The 19,345-nt window shown below is 34.2% G+C and overlaps 1 protein-coding gene across 1 annotated transcript; it reads right to left on the reverse strand.

The window, feature by feature from the left end:
* Nucleotides 1-3,185: 3,185 nt before the first annotated feature.
* On the reverse strand, nucleotides 3,186-11,113 carry LOC131054166 (uncharacterized; the record flags this gene model as incomplete). The annotated part of the gene is made up of 4 exons (XM_057988628.2): nucleotides 7,541-11,113; nucleotides 7,087-7,423; nucleotides 6,614-6,996; nucleotides 3,186-3,230 (listed from the first exon to the last, which is right to left on the reverse strand). Coding segments are annotated over exons 1-4 (4,338 nt in total), but the record flags the coding sequence as incomplete, so codon positions are not given.
* Between the last annotated feature and the right edge of the window lie 8,232 nt (nucleotides 11,114-19,345).

Raw genomic sequence — 19,345 nt, forward strand, 5'->3', positions numbered from 1 at the left:
TCCCACTATCATGAGGAAATAGATCACAAGCTACCTTCGACTATCACGGGGATGGATATGTATGTGATGATGGCCTCTTTCGAATGTGTTCACTAGACCTCCTATCTAGAATTCCTTGTAGCTCCAACTGATACAATCATAAGTATAGACATCAATGTATAATATATATAAAAATGAATTGTAGAATGACATATAATAGAACAATTACTTACCGCAAACATATAATCATGTTGATGAAGATCTAACAACTCTAGAAGCAAAAACAATATTTCTATTTTGCGTGCATAGTCTGGAAAGCCAAAATCAGAGCTCAAAATGTGGGGTTTATAGAAAAATGAAGGTTGAATGTCCATTTAAAAAATAAATAAATTGTTATAGCTATTTGGTGCATGCCAAATAAGGCATGCGCTGTATTTGGCATGTGCCTTATTTTGTGTGCGCCATAATGTTTGATGGAGGCCAAAAGAAATTTTGTCACTTTTTTGGTCCCCGATCTTTGTGCACTTACTCGCATAAAATATAATTAAGTATACGTAAATGTATATATGTAAATACCACGTCTACTCAAATGTTTAGTTTATGTATTTAATGCGAGGATGAGGAAGAGTAAGTTATATAAGTAGGTTGATAGAGAGAGAGAGAGAGAGAGAGAGAGAGAGAGAGAGAGAGAGAGAGAGAGAGAGAGAGAGAGAGAGAGAGAGATTTCTTTTCTTCTTAGAAGTAAGAGTTTGTTATAACATGGCCTTATTCTAGTTCAGTATTTTAACTCTAGGCTCAACCACTTCTAACCCATAATATAAGGATTTTATAATTCCCCCATTTTATGTATTATATTGGATAATAAATTTGTATAGGAATTTTTTCATCTCCCATCTTTATATGCTTTCCTTTAAAAAAGAACACGAAAAAAAAAAGTGTATATTCTACCTTTATCTATAACAATCCCTCTCCCTATAACTAGTATTGAAGTTTCATTACCAAAAGTGATGACATACATAGTATGAGTCTCTTAGGAAGAAAACACAACATGGGAAGTTCCCATGTGATGTTAGGAACCTAATTCAACGATCCAAGATGAATTTGATGACGATTCAGTATTAACTAGAGCCTTTTTCTTAGTTTTATCTTTATATAGTTTCTTTGTCTTGGTATATTTTTGAGTTGATGAGGATTATTTGATATATTTAGGGACCCTTATACTATTCTTCTTAAGAAGGTCTTTGGGGTGATCAATCTACTTCTTCAAATGTTTGTGCTCTTAATGCAAAATTTTCTTCTAATAAAAAAATTCCACTTTTTCTTTCTTATGTTTCCCTTGATGAGAAGAAGTTTTGATTTTTTTTTGTAGTATCATAATTTTTTATTCTTTCTTGATCTCTTCATCCTTTAATTTGTTTTTGCTTCTCCTATTTGTTATATGAATCTTGTTATGTCACATTTCTAGTAATGAGTACTTATAGTTTCCTAGAATTCAATGTGGTCATTTGTATTAAGTTATATTACTCTGTATTCAAGATTACAATTAATTTATCTAGAGAATGTATCTTTCAAACTTTCCCCAGAGCCCTTTAGATGGAGTAGAAGGCAAAAGCAAACATGGTATAGTATAGAAAGAACTAACTAATTCTCATTTTTCTTTATTCCATATTATTTTAATAGTAACCTTCATTACTTAAATTTGGTGAAGTCCTCTATGGTGTCAAAGGAATTAGAGAGAAAACCTATGAGATTATTCTATAACTTGTAACCTTTCATTTCATTCTCTTTCTAGAAGAATTTCTCTAAAACAATATGCACTTCATTGGGTTGAATCAAGGATTCTACATGAAAGAGGAGTTTATGAGATATAATAAGACACACGAATCCAAAGGCTTGGTCACATTTATTAAATTTGTTTTATTTCTCTTCCCCACTAGTATGTTCTTTCTCAATGCCCATTGTAATCCTATACAACACTTTATTCTTTAGCACAAGTTGTACTTTTAGTTTCCAATTATGATAGCTAAATGGTATTATTAATGTGTTGAATTCAGTTGAATCCATGCTAGAAATTAAATTATTACAAGAAAAATAAAAAATTATTAAATGGAAGGAAAGTAGGAAGTGTTCAAGATAACATACAATGTCCCCCATATTCAATATTGGATCACCCCAAAATTTTGCAATTTATATGTTTATTGCTTAGATAAATCCTAAGGAACAAAAAATTTGACTTTTTAATTTTAGAGAGGTAATGTTCCTAATAGATCAAGCATACGAGAAAATCAACTTTCAAAAAAATGGCGCTCAATTTCAAGTTGCCAATCAAAAGTTATGACAATTTAAAAAATTTCCCTATGTTGCCTAAATTATACTTAATATTTTTGAAAACAGTAATTTACATACCTTCAAAAATCAATTTTATAGGCAAACAAAAAGTGGGGGGAATTTAATCCCTAATTAATAAGATCAAAGGGTTTTCTCCCTCATGTGACCCTACCATGAGACCAAGGATTAAACTATTGGTTTTAATTTGACAATGTGCTATTCTTAAAATTATTAGGGATATTGATTCTCATAATCTATTGATTTTTTGTGACTATTTTTGATTCATGTGCCCTACTATTGATTTCTATACCTTTTATCAAAAAATATTGGTCCATGGATCTACAATAAATGATTGAACAAAGATTTTCACACCTTTGATGTTGTTTTTCTCTAGTATCCAAGAGAGATCTATACACTAGGTTCTAAATATCAAAAAACGAATACATGAGCGAATAGAGATGAAAAAAATGCCACCTAAAATAGATATTACATGGCTTAATAAGAATTAAAGGAATGTTTATAAATGGTGAACCCACAATAGTGGGTTACACTATTTTGCCAACTTTGACACTACAATATTCATTTTTAGAAAAAAACTTTAGATTCAAACACCTATTACTTCTAAAACGTAAGGAATTTTTAGATGATGTGAACTAGTGATTTGTGTGATTTAGTATGTAGATTGTAGAAATTACTTTTTGATAATATTTGAAATCCATTTTCTTCCATTATTCTATCTCCCTCGAAAACTAACCTTTTTTTCAAAAAACAACATTTTTAAAGAGTGACACTCACTTTATATAGCGTAACTTTTTTCCTATAAAAGATATGAACGTGATTATTTTGAATTTGGTTTTTTAAACATCCTTATCTTGTGTTTTCAATTGATTTTGTAACATTATCTTCAATATTTCATATTTTATTAAGATTTGAATTCGAGTTAACTGTAATTTTGACATATATCCATTTGATATTAATGAAATAAAATAAAACTATATTAATGAAATTAAATATATTAAAAATTATACTATTTGGAAAGATTATAATAATGGCTAAATTCTTAAAAAATAAACTTCTAAATAACTTCATTTGACCCCCCAAAAGGTAATGTAAAATTGGTTTTTTATCAGCATTTTACAGATGGAAAGGAGACTCTATTGCAAGTATGATTTAGAAGTAGAGAGGTTCTATCCAAGAAATTTTGATCTAAGAGACTTTGATCTAACTCTCTTCAATTAATTACTTCAAACAAGACCTCTTAAAGCTTAAATCGTTATATTTTTTTAAAAATGTCTCATTTCACGAAAACTCGAGATGTATGAAAAAGTGGAAACCAACATTGTGAGTTCACCCTATAAATAAAGATCTAAATCATGGTCTTCAAATATTTTAGTGAAAGATGGCACCACTAAAAGATCAACCTCTTAGATATTACATACATGCAAATACACCAAAAAAAATTTGCAACCTCTTTTCCCTCACTAGAAGATCCACAACCTCTACTAATACACATTCACCAATATTTTCCAAAAAAATAACCCATAAAAATAATAAACAAATAATTAATTATAGATCTACCTTAGATACCATGTAGAATTTGTTAGAAACTCCACTTATATGCTAGTATCAAATTGAGCTACATAAGGTAAAGAAATGCATGTGCTACCTACCATATTGAAAATAAATAATTCAATGTAAAAGAGAACATAAAATTGGATAAATAAACATTTGAATTAATTCAAGAATGAGATGCACATATAGGAAGAAGGAAAGAAAATCTAGCCAGAATGATGAAAATACACTCAGAAGTCGACTCCCCTCCCACTAATAGGGAGTGGAGGTTAGTTATCTTCCCCCAAAATTTTAAGGGATGGTGAGTTAAATATCCATAAGTGGGACACCTAACTAAGCTAAAATTTATGTTTATATCTATTTGCATAATCCATAAAATAATATTGCATTAACAAACACAACCTTTCAAAATAAAAACAAGTCCAATAATGAAAGGACACATGTTTGGGATGACTAATCAATAATCTAAATAAAACCAAAATAAAAAATTAATTAAGAACTATAAAGAGTGGAATTAGGAGTGATAAATTTTTAAAGGTCATATATATGTACAAAGTTTAGTATAAAAAAATTTGGGTCTAGGAGATTACATTTTAAATAATTTTTTGCTATAGATTGAGTAAAAATGCTAGCAATCCATCTATTAATTACAAGTTATGAAGATGACAAAATAAATTAGAAACTTACTATAGGCGGCCTAGGGCTGTTTGACGCCCTTGCTTTGTTATTCTTTAGCTTTGAATGAATTTTAACCTCTCCTTTATTTCAATATAATTGAAGAAAAAAATTTAACAAATGATTCCATAATTGGAAGCCACAAAAAAGAAGGCTATCATAGAAGATTTTTTAAAGGCTTATATAGCCTTAGGAAAAAATTATAAAATATAACTTATACTACAAGATTGAAGTAATGATAATGTATTTGATTCTAATCCAGGTAGAACATGTCTGAGATATCTATCTTGTCATATTTAAATATCTAGTTTAAGTGTTATATTTTGTTGGTGTACATTTTATTTATCAATTATTATTATATTTGTTTTATTCTTCAGCATGTTAATTATGATTTTATAAAGTAAATGAGTAAAAAAGATAATAATGACGTTTCTAGAATAAGTTCTATTACTAAAATGTAGGGCTTTTTTCTTTTTAAGCTATTTAAATATTTATAGTGATTTTGTTATTAATATTGAATGAAAAATATTATAGCATATATCAAAATAGAATTTAATAACCAATATACAAAATATGTGGTAATTTAGTGAGATCTTTAAAATATTGAATTAACATAGCAAATTAAATATAATCCAATTAGCATGGAATTCATATATAATATTTTGATTTTTTCAACATCAACTATTTTAATACTTATCTAACTCAAATCACTTGGTTCAACCACTCCCATTTCATAGTTATGGTAAACTTTAAAGGATGAATAGTTTTTTTTATTGAAAACATAACATATTATAAATGTTCCAAAGGCTTTAAATGAAAATCCAAGGGTTTAATATTTAGAAGACAATAATCAACTAGTAAACTACTGAAGGTATTCTAAACAACACTATTCATTTTTTTTTTGAGGTCTAACTTTTTTTAATGCAAATATAAATTTAAAGTACAATATTTGTCATAATGAATTATAAATGGAGCTCAAATATGTTGACATAAAATGAATTTGAGCAATACATGACTATTTCAATAGGCCAATACCACTCACTTAAGAATCTAGGGCACTAATATAACGGTGAGATATATAATAGTTAAAAGCATATATTAGTCTCCTATCTATGAGGGAATTCGATAAACTAATACATTTATAATCATGTTTAGAATTGATCTCAATTTGGTTTCAACACCTCTAGAAAATTATTTGTTTTGGAGGCCCCTTGAGACATTACAAAGTGACGATTTTATCTTTTGATTAAATTTTTAGAATTTGATATAATTATTTTAAAAAGATTATTAAAGATATATAAAACAATTGTATAACATCTGTACATAATGCATATGTTAATGTCAAGTTGATTCTATGCCATTACAATGAGGCAAGGACATTATAGCTTTCCTACAAGATTATGGTCTCATTGATATAATAATAATAGATTAGAGGTTGTCTTATTATTCAAAACCCTACAATATAATTTTAGAGATTTCTTAATTAAGTTAGCTCATCATGGATCATTTTAAATTTTGAAGTTGGACATATTGGAATTTGGAAATAAACCAATAATTTCTATAGACCGTGAAAATCTAATCTCTCTTATCAAATTTATGATTATAAAATTGACCGAGGACAATGAATATATAAGATTTTATATTAGATTTAGAACTTTAAATTATCTGAAAGTGGTTTCGTGTTATATGTATATCTTTGTCAATTTGCACACTACAGGAACATTTATTAGAGTATACATCAATGAGAATTTAAAAATTGTCCATCCATAATAAATAAATATGATATCTCAAAAATGAATTATAAAATGAATTTTAGAGTAGTACAATTTAATGCAGTGAAGGAATTGTTTGAGTATACATCAATCAGAATTAAAAAAATGCCCAAATGAATTCAATAATTGGAGGCATTGCCCGTCCAGAGTATTACATTTCTCACAGAATTTGGAGAAAGGGTGGCTACTTATACTATCCTACCAAACCAGCCATAAGGACATCCACAAAGTAGTGCATCAGAAGGAAGAATGATATTTTTTGTGGCAGTTGACAAGCATCTGCTTACGTCAGACTTCTCAATATCTAGATGAATGCAAGACATCAAATTACCAATAAAGGCTGTTTGGTTTCGATGTGAAACCCTCCCACTGCCCTCCTTCCTTTTCTCCTCACTTTCCTTTCTCGTCACTTGCTCTTCCCTTATACCTCCATATTCTTTCAGTACTTGGGTATTTTTTCTTCCAATCTCTTCCAACACTTCGACAGCATTCTTAAGTTTAATCTTTTTTGCATTCAATTCTGTAATATTTCCATCTTTTGTTTGAATTAATGACTTTTTACTAGATATGTCCTTTTGTAATTGTTGGTTTTCTTGATAAAGTTGAAGGGCTTCTCGTTTCACTGTTCTGTTCTCTATAACCGGATCTTCCATCACTTTATCACTGGTTTCTGATAGAGATGTGAGTAATTGCCTCTACTCTGTTTCTGAATCGAGCATATCATCAGCGGGAACTTGTTTGTAATCATTAGCCCACATACCCAACTTGCTTTGAAGCTCATGGACTTGTTGTTTCAATGAACCATTTTCTTGGAGCAAAGCCTCCTCCCTACTTTCTGACGTAGATCTAAGTGAGTTCCTCTCATTTTTCACTGAATCAAACCTATGATTATAATTTTCCAATTTCAATTTCTGAGATTCATTTTCATTTGTAAGTTCTTCATATTTCATGCTCAAATGTGTATGTTCATGGGTGATCATTCGCACTTGAGTTTGCAAGGCCTCCACTGTGTTTGCATTGCTCTCTGAGAGAGAGATTAGACTCCTTGTTTCATCTTCCATAGAGCTTAGTATATCATTATAATCTCCCAGCTGTGCCTTCAAAAATTCGCATTCAATGCACAGTTATACATATTCTTGGCTCAAAATCATTCCTTCATTAGTCATCAAATCGAGCTTATTTTGTAAACCTGCAACAGAGTCTTCGAAGTTTGCCTTACAAGCTTCCCACAAGCGGCAATCTTCTCTCATCTGTGCATGCAATTCCATATTCGTATCTTTGCATTCTCTCAGTTTGTTTTCCAACTCATCTTTTTCATCTGTTAAATGGGCCCACAGAAGTTTATATTCCTTGCTCAATACCCCTTTCTCAGACTGCAGACCTGCAACTTTTCTTTCCAAATCAGACTTATTAGTAACCCACAACCTCTCGTCTTCTTCAATTTTTTTATTTAATTCCGCAATCCTATCATTGCAGTCTTTCAACTTATTTCCTAACCAATTATTCTCTTCTCTTAGCACATTACACAATTCTTGGTCTTTCTCTCTCAAAATGTTTGTTTCATCAAGCTTATTTTGTAGCCGTATAAAAGACTTTTCCAACTCATATTTTTCATGTTCTGATTGGGAGCACAAATCCTCATGCTTATGGCTTAACATTCTCGCTTCATTAAGCTCATTTTGCAGTTTTGCAATTGTAACTTCAAATTCTCCCTTAGAAGTATTCCACATGTGCTTATCTTCAGCCAATTTTTCCTTTAATTGTTTAATTTCATTAATGGATTTATTAAAATTATTTTGTAGCCTTGCAGCAGAGTTTTCAAATTTTGCCTTACAAGCTTCCCACAAGCGGCAATCTTCTCTCATCTGTGCATGCAATTCCTTATTCCTATCGTTGCATTCTTTCAGTTTTTCTTCCAACTCATATTTTTCATCTCTTAAATGGGCCCACAGAGCTTTATATTCCTGGATCAATGTCTCTTTCTCATACTGCACAACTGCAACTCTGCTTTCCAAATCCTCCTTATTACAAACCCACAATAGCTGGTCTTCTTTAATTTTTGTATTTAATTTCCCAATACTGTCATTGCATTGTTTCAACTTATTTCCTATCCGATTGTTTTCTTCTCTGAGCACCTTACACAGCTCTTGGTCTTTCACTGTCAAAATCTTTGTTTCATCAACTTCATTTTGTAGCCCTATAAGAGTCTTTTCCAAATCATTTTTTTCTTGTTCTGATTGAGACCACAAATCTTCATGCTTCTGGCTTAGCATCCTCGCTTCGTTGAGCTCATTTTGCAGTTTTGCAATTGTAATTTCAAATTCTCTCTTATAACTATCCCACTTGTGCCTATCTTCAGCCAATTTTTCCTTTAATTGCTGAATTTCATTAATAGATTGATTAAAATTATTTTCCAACTCAGTTTTTTCCTGTTCTGACTGAGACCACGAATCTTCATGCTTCTGGCTTAACATTCTCGCTTCATTAAGCTCATTTTGCAGTTTTGCAAATGTAACTTCAAATTCTCGCTTAGATATATCCCACAAGTGCCCTTCTTCAGCTATTTTATCCTTTAATTGTTTAGCTTCATTGATGGATTGATGAAAATTAGTTTCCATCTCTCTTTTTTCTCTACTTATTTCATTGTATAAGACTTGATTATTGTGGGCCAGAATCTTTGTTTCATTAAGCTTTTTCTGCAGCTTTATTGCTGTACCTTCTAAATTCGCCTTACAAGTATCCCAAAGCCAACCGTTTTCAGTCATTTTGGCATGTAATTCCTCATTCGTATCATCCAAGTCTTTCAACTCGTCTTCCAATTTTGTTTTCTCATGCCTTAGTTGAATGCATGCTTCTTCATGTTTCAGGCTCAACAATCTTGTTTCTTTGAGCTCATTTTGCAGCCCTGCAACAGTGGCTTCCAACTCTGTCTCAGAAGAATCCCACAAGAACCCACGTTCAGCCAATTTTGCCTTCAATTCTTCAGTCTCATCATTGCATTCTGTTACCTTATTTTGCATTTCGTTCTTTTCTTTCATTAATTCAGAGCGCAATTCTTCATGTTTCTTAATCAAAATTCTTGCTTCATTAAGATCACCTTCGAGCTGTAAAACTTTTTCTTCCAAATCAGTTTTTGCTCGTCTCAGCTCACTGCACAGTTCTTCACGTCCTTGGCTGAATACCCTTGCTTCATTAAGCTCATTTTGTAGCTCTGAAACCTGTTTTTCCAACTTCTCCTGACAAGAATCCCACAACAGCTTATCTTCAGTAATCTTTGCATTCAATTTCTTAGTAGTATCATTGATTTTTATGAACTTATTTTCCATCTCAATTTTTTCTTGCCTCAATTTAGTCAACAATTCTTGGTGTTTCTGGCTAGATTTTCTTTCGTCAAGGATCTCATTTTGCAGCTGTGCAACTTTTCCTTTCAAATTCGCCCTACATGAATCCCACAATCCCTTATCCTCAGCCATCTTTGCTCTTAATTTCATAGCACCATCATTGCATTTTTTCAATTCATTTTTGTCATTTCTGTAGCTAGTGTACAAGTCCTCATGTTTCTGGCTCAATTCATTTCTTTCCTTCACTACAGTGTCAAGCTTAGTTTGTACCTCCACAATTGTCGCTTCCAGTTTTGTCTTGGAAGCATCCCACAAGCTCCTATCTTCAGTCATTTTATCTTGTAACTCCCTAATCACATCATTGGATTTTTTCAAATCATTTTCCAGCTCGTTTTTTCCCTGCCCTAACTCTGAAATTGTACTTTTCATCTTTTTCTCATAAGAAATCCACATGTTTTTATCTGAAGTGATTGTTTCAAGCAATTTGTTATTGGCATCATCACACATTATCAATTTGTTTTTCAACCCATCTATTTCTTTTCTATCATTGGTGATTGTAGTCAGTAAACGTTCATTCAGGCTTTTCGAATTTGTCATCTCATTCTGCAGCTCCGCGACTTTTCCTTCCAAATTCACCCTATATGAATCCCACAATCCCTGATTCTCAGTCATCTTTGCTTTTAATTTCATATTAGCACCACCATTGCATTTTTTCCACCCTTTTTTTTCATTTCTGTAGCTACCGCATAAGTCCTTATGTTTCTGACTCAATACATTTCTTTCCTGCACTACAGAATCAAGCTTATTTTCTACCTCCACAATTGTTCCTTCCAATTTTGTTTTGGAAGCATCCCACAAGCTCCTATCCTCGGTCACTTTATTTTGTAATTCCTTAATCACATCATTGGATTTTTTCAAATTAGTTTCCAGCTCATTTTTTTCCTTCCCTAATTGAGCACACAATTTTCCAAGATTCTCACTCAATTGTTTTGTTTGATCAAGCTCACTTTTAAGCCCTTGTAATTCCTGAATTACATCACTACTTTCTTTCAACCTATTTTCCAACAGACTTTTTTCTCGTCCCAATTGACTGAACAACATTTCATGATTCTCACTCAAATTTCTGGCTTCTTTGAGCTTATATTCTAACTCTGAAATTGTACCTTTCATATCCTTTTCACAAGAAATCCACTTGTTTTTATCTGACGTCACTGTTTCAAGCAATTTGTTATTGGCATCATCACACAATCTCAATTTGTTTTTCAACCCGTCTATTTCTTTTCTATCATTGGTAATTGTAGTCAGTAAATGTTCATTCAGTCTTTTCAAATTTGTCACCTCATCACTTTTGCTCGCTTCTGTGCCATCTTTTGCATTTACTGTTATCGGTGTGTGTTGGCTAAAACCCTGCAAATTTGTTGTACAATCGCCTTTATTAGTTACCATGTTAACTTTTGCACTTGTTTAATTTGCTCGAAAGTTGAGATTTTACCTGCTTGTTACTGCTCTTTGACTTCATTCCCTTTCCCCTGGTCATATTTCTCTAACTCCTACAAACCCAATCAAAGCACTTGTGATTTTCAAGACAAATGATATGAATTAATAGAGTTTGTAAACAATTATCGACTAATATTTTAATTGTAAATATTGCACAAAATTTCAACAGCTACTTGTCGAGAAGTTGTCTGTGTTACATTTAACATGTAGTAAAATGTTACCTATATAATTTTTATAATTTTGATTGTATATATGAAGCCACAATTGATGGAATTTTGAAACACATACCTAAATGTGATACTGCGCTCCAAAATTCTTTGGAAAAAAATGTTCTGCCAAGAATGGAAGTCTGCAAATTATAATCACTTCACCAACAAGTTAGATAGATGGATGCTTGTCAACAAAGAAATTGAGGATCTATATAATTAGCAATTGCAGGTCTTGAGAGAAGGGTTGCGTCCCTTCCATTGAAAACTGATTCGCCACGCAAACTTTTACAAAAATTAAAATTCTAGCAAGCAATTTGAAATTATAAGACTTATAATTAATTTCTGTTTGCAATTATTAATTATTTCTTATTATTATGATGCCGAGAGGCGTTTTCTACATCTGCAGCACGTATTGACAATCAGAAATACATGGAAATGCAGTATGGAAGTCAAAAAATATGTAACGTATGGAAGCAAATGGAGCGATCAGGAATAGTGCATTTCGACTGAGAGAGAGAGTTTTTACATAATTTTCCCAAAATATAAATATATATAATTTAAAAATGACTCCTCCAGCAAAATTTTATAATATATTCATTAAATTGGAGATGCCAGAAGGAGAGCATCATTAAAAATATCCATGACATGGAGTTTCATAAAACAGAAGCTCTGCCTCTTTCTTCATCTTCTCCTAATGATCCAGATATTGCAGCCGCCACTATTTGAAATCCAAATCCATCTTGCTAATCACTAGGCAACTTGACACTGCTAAAATGTCAAGAGAATTGTCCTTGCTTCATCCCTCTTGAATTCTCCAACTCTCTTAGTTTTTCTTGACTTTGTACTTAAATGATGTCCCTAAAGAGTTGTTACTATGCTTGGATCAACCTACCTAGTAAGATAGTCCTTCAATTGTCTAATACGATTGATTTCATTTGTATCTAGTATTACATTACCTAAAACCTTGTTACTATTTTTTAAAATACCCTTGAGCTACTTATGCTGTCTCAGCCTTGAAATATTTATTGTTATGTAGTGTCGCAAATTGCACCCCATGTAATTCTATGCTACATAAGAGCCTCCGCTTTATACTGATTGGAGATCTTCTTCATCTCCTTGTCCATTTGTCCATCTCAATTGACCCATTGGCCTTCGCCTTGCCCCTTTCTAACCCTGTCGACTATTTGACTCATAGAAACTAGCGCGTTGTGGAGACGTCCGTATGTCGCACTAGCATCTCACGAATCTACCAATTTGAATGTGGTCATTTGAGCATTACACCTATGCCTAGAAGATGCCTATAACACCTCTCCACAATCATTGACTTTCGTTTTCATCCCAACATGTTAATCTTTGCTTTTGAAGCTCATTTGGTCTGTGTAGTTGCCTCTCTAGCTCTCTCCCTAGAATGAAATTGGATTCATGCTTGTTCATTGTCTCATTTCGAAGCTCTCTTTGACTGTGTCCTTGGCTCTCACATATTGCTGCCATTGTCATTCTTTGAGGAAGACCGACTTCTTCTTCTTCATCATCCAACAGGCTTCTTGCTTTGCATGTGGAAGGGGAGTCTTCTTCTTCCTCTATCTTTTGCTATCTCCATAGAATATTCGTTGACATATTGTTGTTGTATCTTTTATCTATAATCTTAACTATCTTTTCATCTATCTATCTTGGTTATCCATGGAGGTGGAAACACCAAAGAGGGGGTCTAGCTATGGCAGGCCTCTAAAAACACAACCACAACTTTTTAGTCCTTGTTCCTCTTGTGTGCAGGTTGCCAAGTAGCTTTGGGGAGATTGGTCAAGACTTCAAGCGTGGCCAGACCATGAGACTACATTTCTTCCCTTTTTTCTTTTTATTATTTCAATAATAATCATATTTTGTTATCATATCAATATTTGCTTAGTTTTTGTTATTTGGGCACATTTCCCGTCACAGTTTGCTCTTTGTACGAACTCTCTGACTCTGTTCATACAAGATGTCGGTGCACCGTGTTTTCATCTTAGAACCGCATGTGCGTCCTCAGATAGAGTGACTAGAGGGCCTCTGTGACATTTTTATGGGAAGAACTACATCTAATGGTAATTCAATGAATATTTGTCGAAGGAATTTGGTAACAAATTGCTTAAATCACTTTGCGAGTGAAGCCATGCTCATGCACTAGAAATTGTTTAAAGGAGTAACACTCTATAGATTAGTGAATTTTGAACCTATTTAAGAAAATAATAATGCTAATAACAACCTGAAGCCTTGTAACAAATGCATAATTACAATACTTGACTCTCTTAAAAACCATATAACATTTTAAAGAAATAAACAAATGTCTATGTTTCATATTTTGATTAACATATAAGCTCTTTAAAAAAATCCCTAATTTTTAATTTTTTTTTCAACTAAGAAGGTGGGGGTCCCTCATAGTTGAAAGGTTTAATCCACATAACAAAGTAACTTTGTGATAGTATAGAGCTAAGTCAAGCACATGCATTGAAAGAGTCGCCACTGCTTTGATCGAAATAAATGAAGGTTAGAAAGAAATATCAGAAAGGGACCGAAATATTAAATGCACTCGGAGCTGTATGGAATGCCAACAACTTTCACGTTTACTTTTTAAAGGATTTTCTAATCTGCATCTCATATATAGACTAACAAAGGAGTGGCCATGACTAAATTGTTGATGATCACAATTGTTGACCACTACTTCTTTTTTTAACCGTCTTTTGAGGTCAACTTTGTTTCTTTTCAATGTGGTGCAAGGCAGCGTTGGGAATAATAGCAAGTCAAGTGATAGTGAAGGTTTTCTGTTCAACTAAATTACACTGGCAAAGACGTCTTGACTCTTCTCACACACACCCACTCTTCAGGTTTCAATTGGACATTCCAGATGGACTATATAGTGACCTAATCAAATACAAGTTGAAAATTATATAGCCTCCTATATAAACTAAGGCAGCTCTTAAATCCTTGTGTGACACGGTGAGTAAGAGCCATGGTAAAATCTATGAATAAATAACTGAATATTACAATTGTCTTGTCATCTCTACGAACAATTCATCTATTTAATATTTTCCTACTTTGACATTGATATATAACTAACCATCAAGACTAATTCAAATGTTCATAAGTTCAACTAAACGTCGACAACATTCACAAAATGACCACCATTTTCATCACAACGCTCTCATCCTCCCACCACGTTCATTTGTACAAGATAAAAGAAATCAAACCCCTACAACCTACATGCATAAAAGAGAGGGAAACGGGTTTGGATTGGGGGTTTGCCTTTAGGTAAAACCCCAGTTTTGAAATTAACGAGGTAATGAAAGAAAGTAATTGCAAGTAGCTGTAAATGAAAGACTGAATTGTAAATCACCTCAAGGGAGGTTGTGATAGAAATGCTGATATAAATTCTTGTGTGGAAATTGAATGTTGGAATCAATATCCTCTTCAATGGTTGAATCCTTGACTTGAATGCAACACCTAGCCTTGAAGGGAGACTTTAGAATGCTCAATAATAGAAAAGAATGCTTGAAGGATCTAGAATGCTTGATCGCTTGTGCACCTTGAATCTATCCAGCTTCGACCTATCCAACTTATGAAAATGAGAGGACGAGTGCCCCTTAAATATATGTTAGTGGATTTGATTTTTGTCACAGGCCGACATCGGGGTAGTTTCCCGCCCAATGCACAACCAACAATGCAACCCTAGGAAGGGTCCTTCCCCAAAATATGGCAAGGACAAGGGTGCCACACCCCTATCCAAGAGGGGAGAGTGGTGCCACACCAATATCCTACCCCTTCCTCTAGGGAAGAGTGTGGATGGGGTGATGAAGAGGCCAAGAAAGAAGCTGTTATGAGGGCTGAGCAATCTCCCCTCTCCGATCAGGCTAAAGGATTCAATCTTGCGTGCATGAGGACCCTAATGCAATCAAAAATTTGTAGGGTCACAAGTTTATGACACTACATTTAGCCCCCACTTTAGTAGGAGTATAAGCGTACACCAATGCTAGCGGTAAAGTTCAAGGAAACAAGATTGAAAAACTTTTTCCATGTCAAGGAGGCAAGATGCACCAAGCCCCTAGTGGACTTAGGATGTTACGACTTTGATTGAAAAAGTAAAAGGGAATATCGAGAAGGGGAGAACCATGACTGCAAGTAGAAAAGTTCACTTCACTATGAGTCATGAAAGTAAGGATACCAAAGATTAGAAAGAAAGAAAAAGTTCACTAATTAATTCTAAGTATCACAAGAAGGAAAATATGAGAGGAGTGTATGCCCCCACGTTAAAGCGATCGCGTGTGCCTTATCGGGAACGATTTCTTTAAGTTGAGATACACCCAAGAGAGAGAGAAGGAGGGAGCACATTATCGCAAGGATTTAGCCCCCAAATAAGGAATAAACTCAAGGATAATGAACACAAAACATGAGGTATTGTCGCTTTCCTCGGGGTCAGTGTGTTGTATGATAGCTCATTTATATCATGTATGTATATGCATATAATAATTGTCATTCCTAAAAGAAGGACACTACCTTAGAAGAAAGGGAAGAGAGGATATCTTTTGAGTCAACATGAAAGAGACAAAGAAAAGATATCAATGCTTTGCATCGTCTCCAAGTAGGCATTAAGGGAACAATAGAAGAACATGGGTACATAAATAAGAATGGTTACAATAGAGAAAGAAAGGACAGGGGGAATATTTGCAGTGCCAATATTGCTAATCTAGCACAACATCTGCCACCCAATCTTGTTGAACACTATTTCGGGAAGGTGAGAAACATGCCAGAGGAACGACATCGAGCACAACAGATGGAGCTAGATCACAAGATCCAAACAAGGACTATGCTCAAGTGGTAAGTCACTTTGTTTGACTCGAGGAGCTAGGATTAGGGTTTGTGAAAATTCATCTGATAAATGCTTGTCCACATCAACATACTCCTACTCACTATCAGAAGTATTAGGATTTGTATTTCCATTATAAATAAAATTCTCACCCATTTCTTCATCAAAGTGTAGAGAAAGAGGAGCTAGAACACAAATAGGTGTAAAACCATCACATGGTTTGTGCTACTTATGATTAGGAGATGTAGGTTGAACATATTTCTTAGGAGAAAAGGGAATCAAGTCAGCTAATGGAGTCTAAGGAGATTGAGTATTTTGAGGGATAGCTTCACGAGATCAAACACGACGTCTTTGTTTGCATTCTCTCGCACAACGATTCTGTCAAGTCTTATTGGAATAGTGACGAGGAGGAGGAACACTTGAAAAAGTAGGAATGTTTCTCTCCTTGAAAGTGGAAGGTTGAGGTTGAGGTTTTTTTGGTTTCACAATGGGAGAACCAAGCCTCATCTCTCGATAAGAGGAAGGAGGTGGAACAAAGCCATAGAAAGGAGGAATATTAGGTGTAGGAAGGAGACCAGGTCCATCAAGAGGAGGAGGTATAGGTCTAACCTTAGGAAGAATATTGTTGTTCTCCTTAAGAGAAGGTAAAGTCACATCCATAGGTATAGGTGGACAATCTTCCTTAGGAGGGAGATTAGTTCTGTTTGTGAGGGGAAGAACCTTATCTTGAAGAGTAATAGGAATGTCAAGTGTTGGGGATCTAGGTTGACTTAAGGATAAAATCATATCGTTCTTCCATTTTTGATAAGGTTGAAAAAGAGCATCCCTCCTTGATGGAAGAGATTGAAATTGTTTAGGCCAAAAGAAATCAATAGGAACAACGAGGCTTCTTTCAGATGGACGAAAAAAGCTATGGTTCATGATTATAATTTCTCCATTGTGAGTAAATTTTAGAAACTTGTGGATTGGAGAAGCAATACCCTTCATGTAAGATAGCCAAGGATAACCCATCTTCAAACGGAACTTCTCAGAAGAAGGTATGGTAACAAAGTCAACATCTATGTATTTAGTATAAACTTCAACATGAAGGGTAATAGAGCCAATGGTAGGACAAGATAAGCAATCAAATATCTTCACAACCACATTAGAAACATCATATATAGTGGTTTATGCAATCGTAAAGTGAAAAGATACTCTTCAGTTACATAAAATAAATCTTGAAGAAATTTATTAGGGCACCATGGCAAGGGATATCCTTAACCTTCACAATTATGTATAAAGGGCCAACGGGTGCTCTGATACATAAAATAAATCTTGAAGAAATTTGGAATGGAGGATTCAAAACTAGTAAATACTCCTATGACTACTAGCTGTAAGCTATAAAAGAATGATGAATCCGCATCTGTTGATGAGACACTTTACCGATCCATGATTGGAAAGTTACAATATTTTGTGCATAGTAGACCGGATATAGCACATGCAGTAGGTATTGTTGCAAGATTCTCTGCAGATCCCAAAGAAACCCATATGACAACAATCAAGAGAATTTTCAGATACCTGAGAGGCAGTGGAGATTATGGCTTAGTATATGAAAAGAGAAATAATTTTGATTTAAAAGTTTATACTGATGCTGATTGGGTAGGCAAAACTGTGAAACTTTGACGTTGCGTATATCAAAGCCCACGACACCTACGAATGAGACATATGAACCCACGAGGTCATGATATAGCCACTTACAAAAAATTATCTCAGTTTTGGTTCACTCAATTCCATTTTCCTATGGCATCACTTTTTTCCCTGCAGCAAAAAGTGTAAAATGGATTAAATGAAAGGTGACAATATACCCTAACATTCAATGAAAGGCGCTAACATACCCTAACTTTCAATCTGGTCATCCTGGGCACAAACCGTCAGAAGGAGAACGTCCAGGTGGCTGGGTTTACTATAGCCATGCCCTTGTTTCACTCACCAACTTGCCCGATCCTTCAGAGCCGCACCGTAGCGACGCTTCCCCTTGAGTGCTCAAAGTATGCAAAACTGTCAAACTTTGACGTTTTGTATCTTTGAGCCCTTATAACTTGAAAACAAGCTGCCTGAACCCACAAAATTGTGTCACAACCATTTACAAAAACCTTTGACATTTTTGGCTCACTATTCCATTTTTCTATGCCATCACTTTTTCGCTTGCAACAAAAAGTGTAAAATGCATTCAAGTAAAGGATACAATATACCCTAACTTTCGAAATGCAATTCTTGAGAACAAACCTTTGGTGTGAACGCATCCAAGTGTCTTGTTTTATGCTATACATGCCATTGTTTGGCTCGCCAACTCGGCGATCCTTTCGAGCCACATTGTAGCGATAATTTCCCTTGAGTGCTCAAAGTGTGCAAAATTATCAAAGTTTGACATTGCATATCTTAGAGCCTGTGGAACCTACGAATGGGTCATCTGAAATCACTGGGTTGTGTCATGACCACTTACAAAGCCCTGTCTTTGTTTTGGCTCACTCAATTCCATTCTCCTAAGGCGTCACTTTTTCACCTGCAACAAAAAGTGTAAAATGCATTCAATGAAAGGCGATAATATACCCTAACTTTTGATACACTCATCTTGGGTATGAACCATTAGCGCGAGAGCATCTGGGTGGTCAGGTTTATGCTAGCCATTCCCTGGTTTCACTTGCCAACTTGCTCCATCCTTTCAAGCCACACCGTAGCGACGCTTTCCCCTGAGTGCTCAAAGTTTAAAAAACTGTCAAAGTTTGGCATTGCATATCTTGGAGCCTGTGGCACCTTTCAATGAGTCCTCTAAACCTATGAGGTCATGTCATGACCACTTGAAAAAAACCTATCTCAATTTTGGATTACTCAATTATATTTTTCTATGCCACCACTTTTTTGTTTGCAACAAAAAGTGTCAAATGCATTCAATGAAAGACGACAACATACCCTAACTTTTTATCCACTCATCTTGGGCATGAACAATCAACTCCAACTTCTATTGATGGCCGAGGTTATGGTATCCATGCCCCTATTTTTTTCGCCAAGTCACTTAATCATTGCAAGACACACCGTAGTGACCCTTTCCGTTGAGTGCTCAAAATGTGCAAAACTATCAAACTTTGATGTTTCGTC

The sequence above is a fragment of the Cryptomeria japonica genome, chromosome 9 (genome assembly GCF_030272615.1).
Source record: "Cryptomeria japonica chromosome 9, Sugi_1.0, whole genome shotgun sequence".
NCBI lineage: Eukaryota > Viridiplantae > Streptophyta > Pinopsida > Cupressales > Cupressaceae > Cryptomeria > Cryptomeria japonica.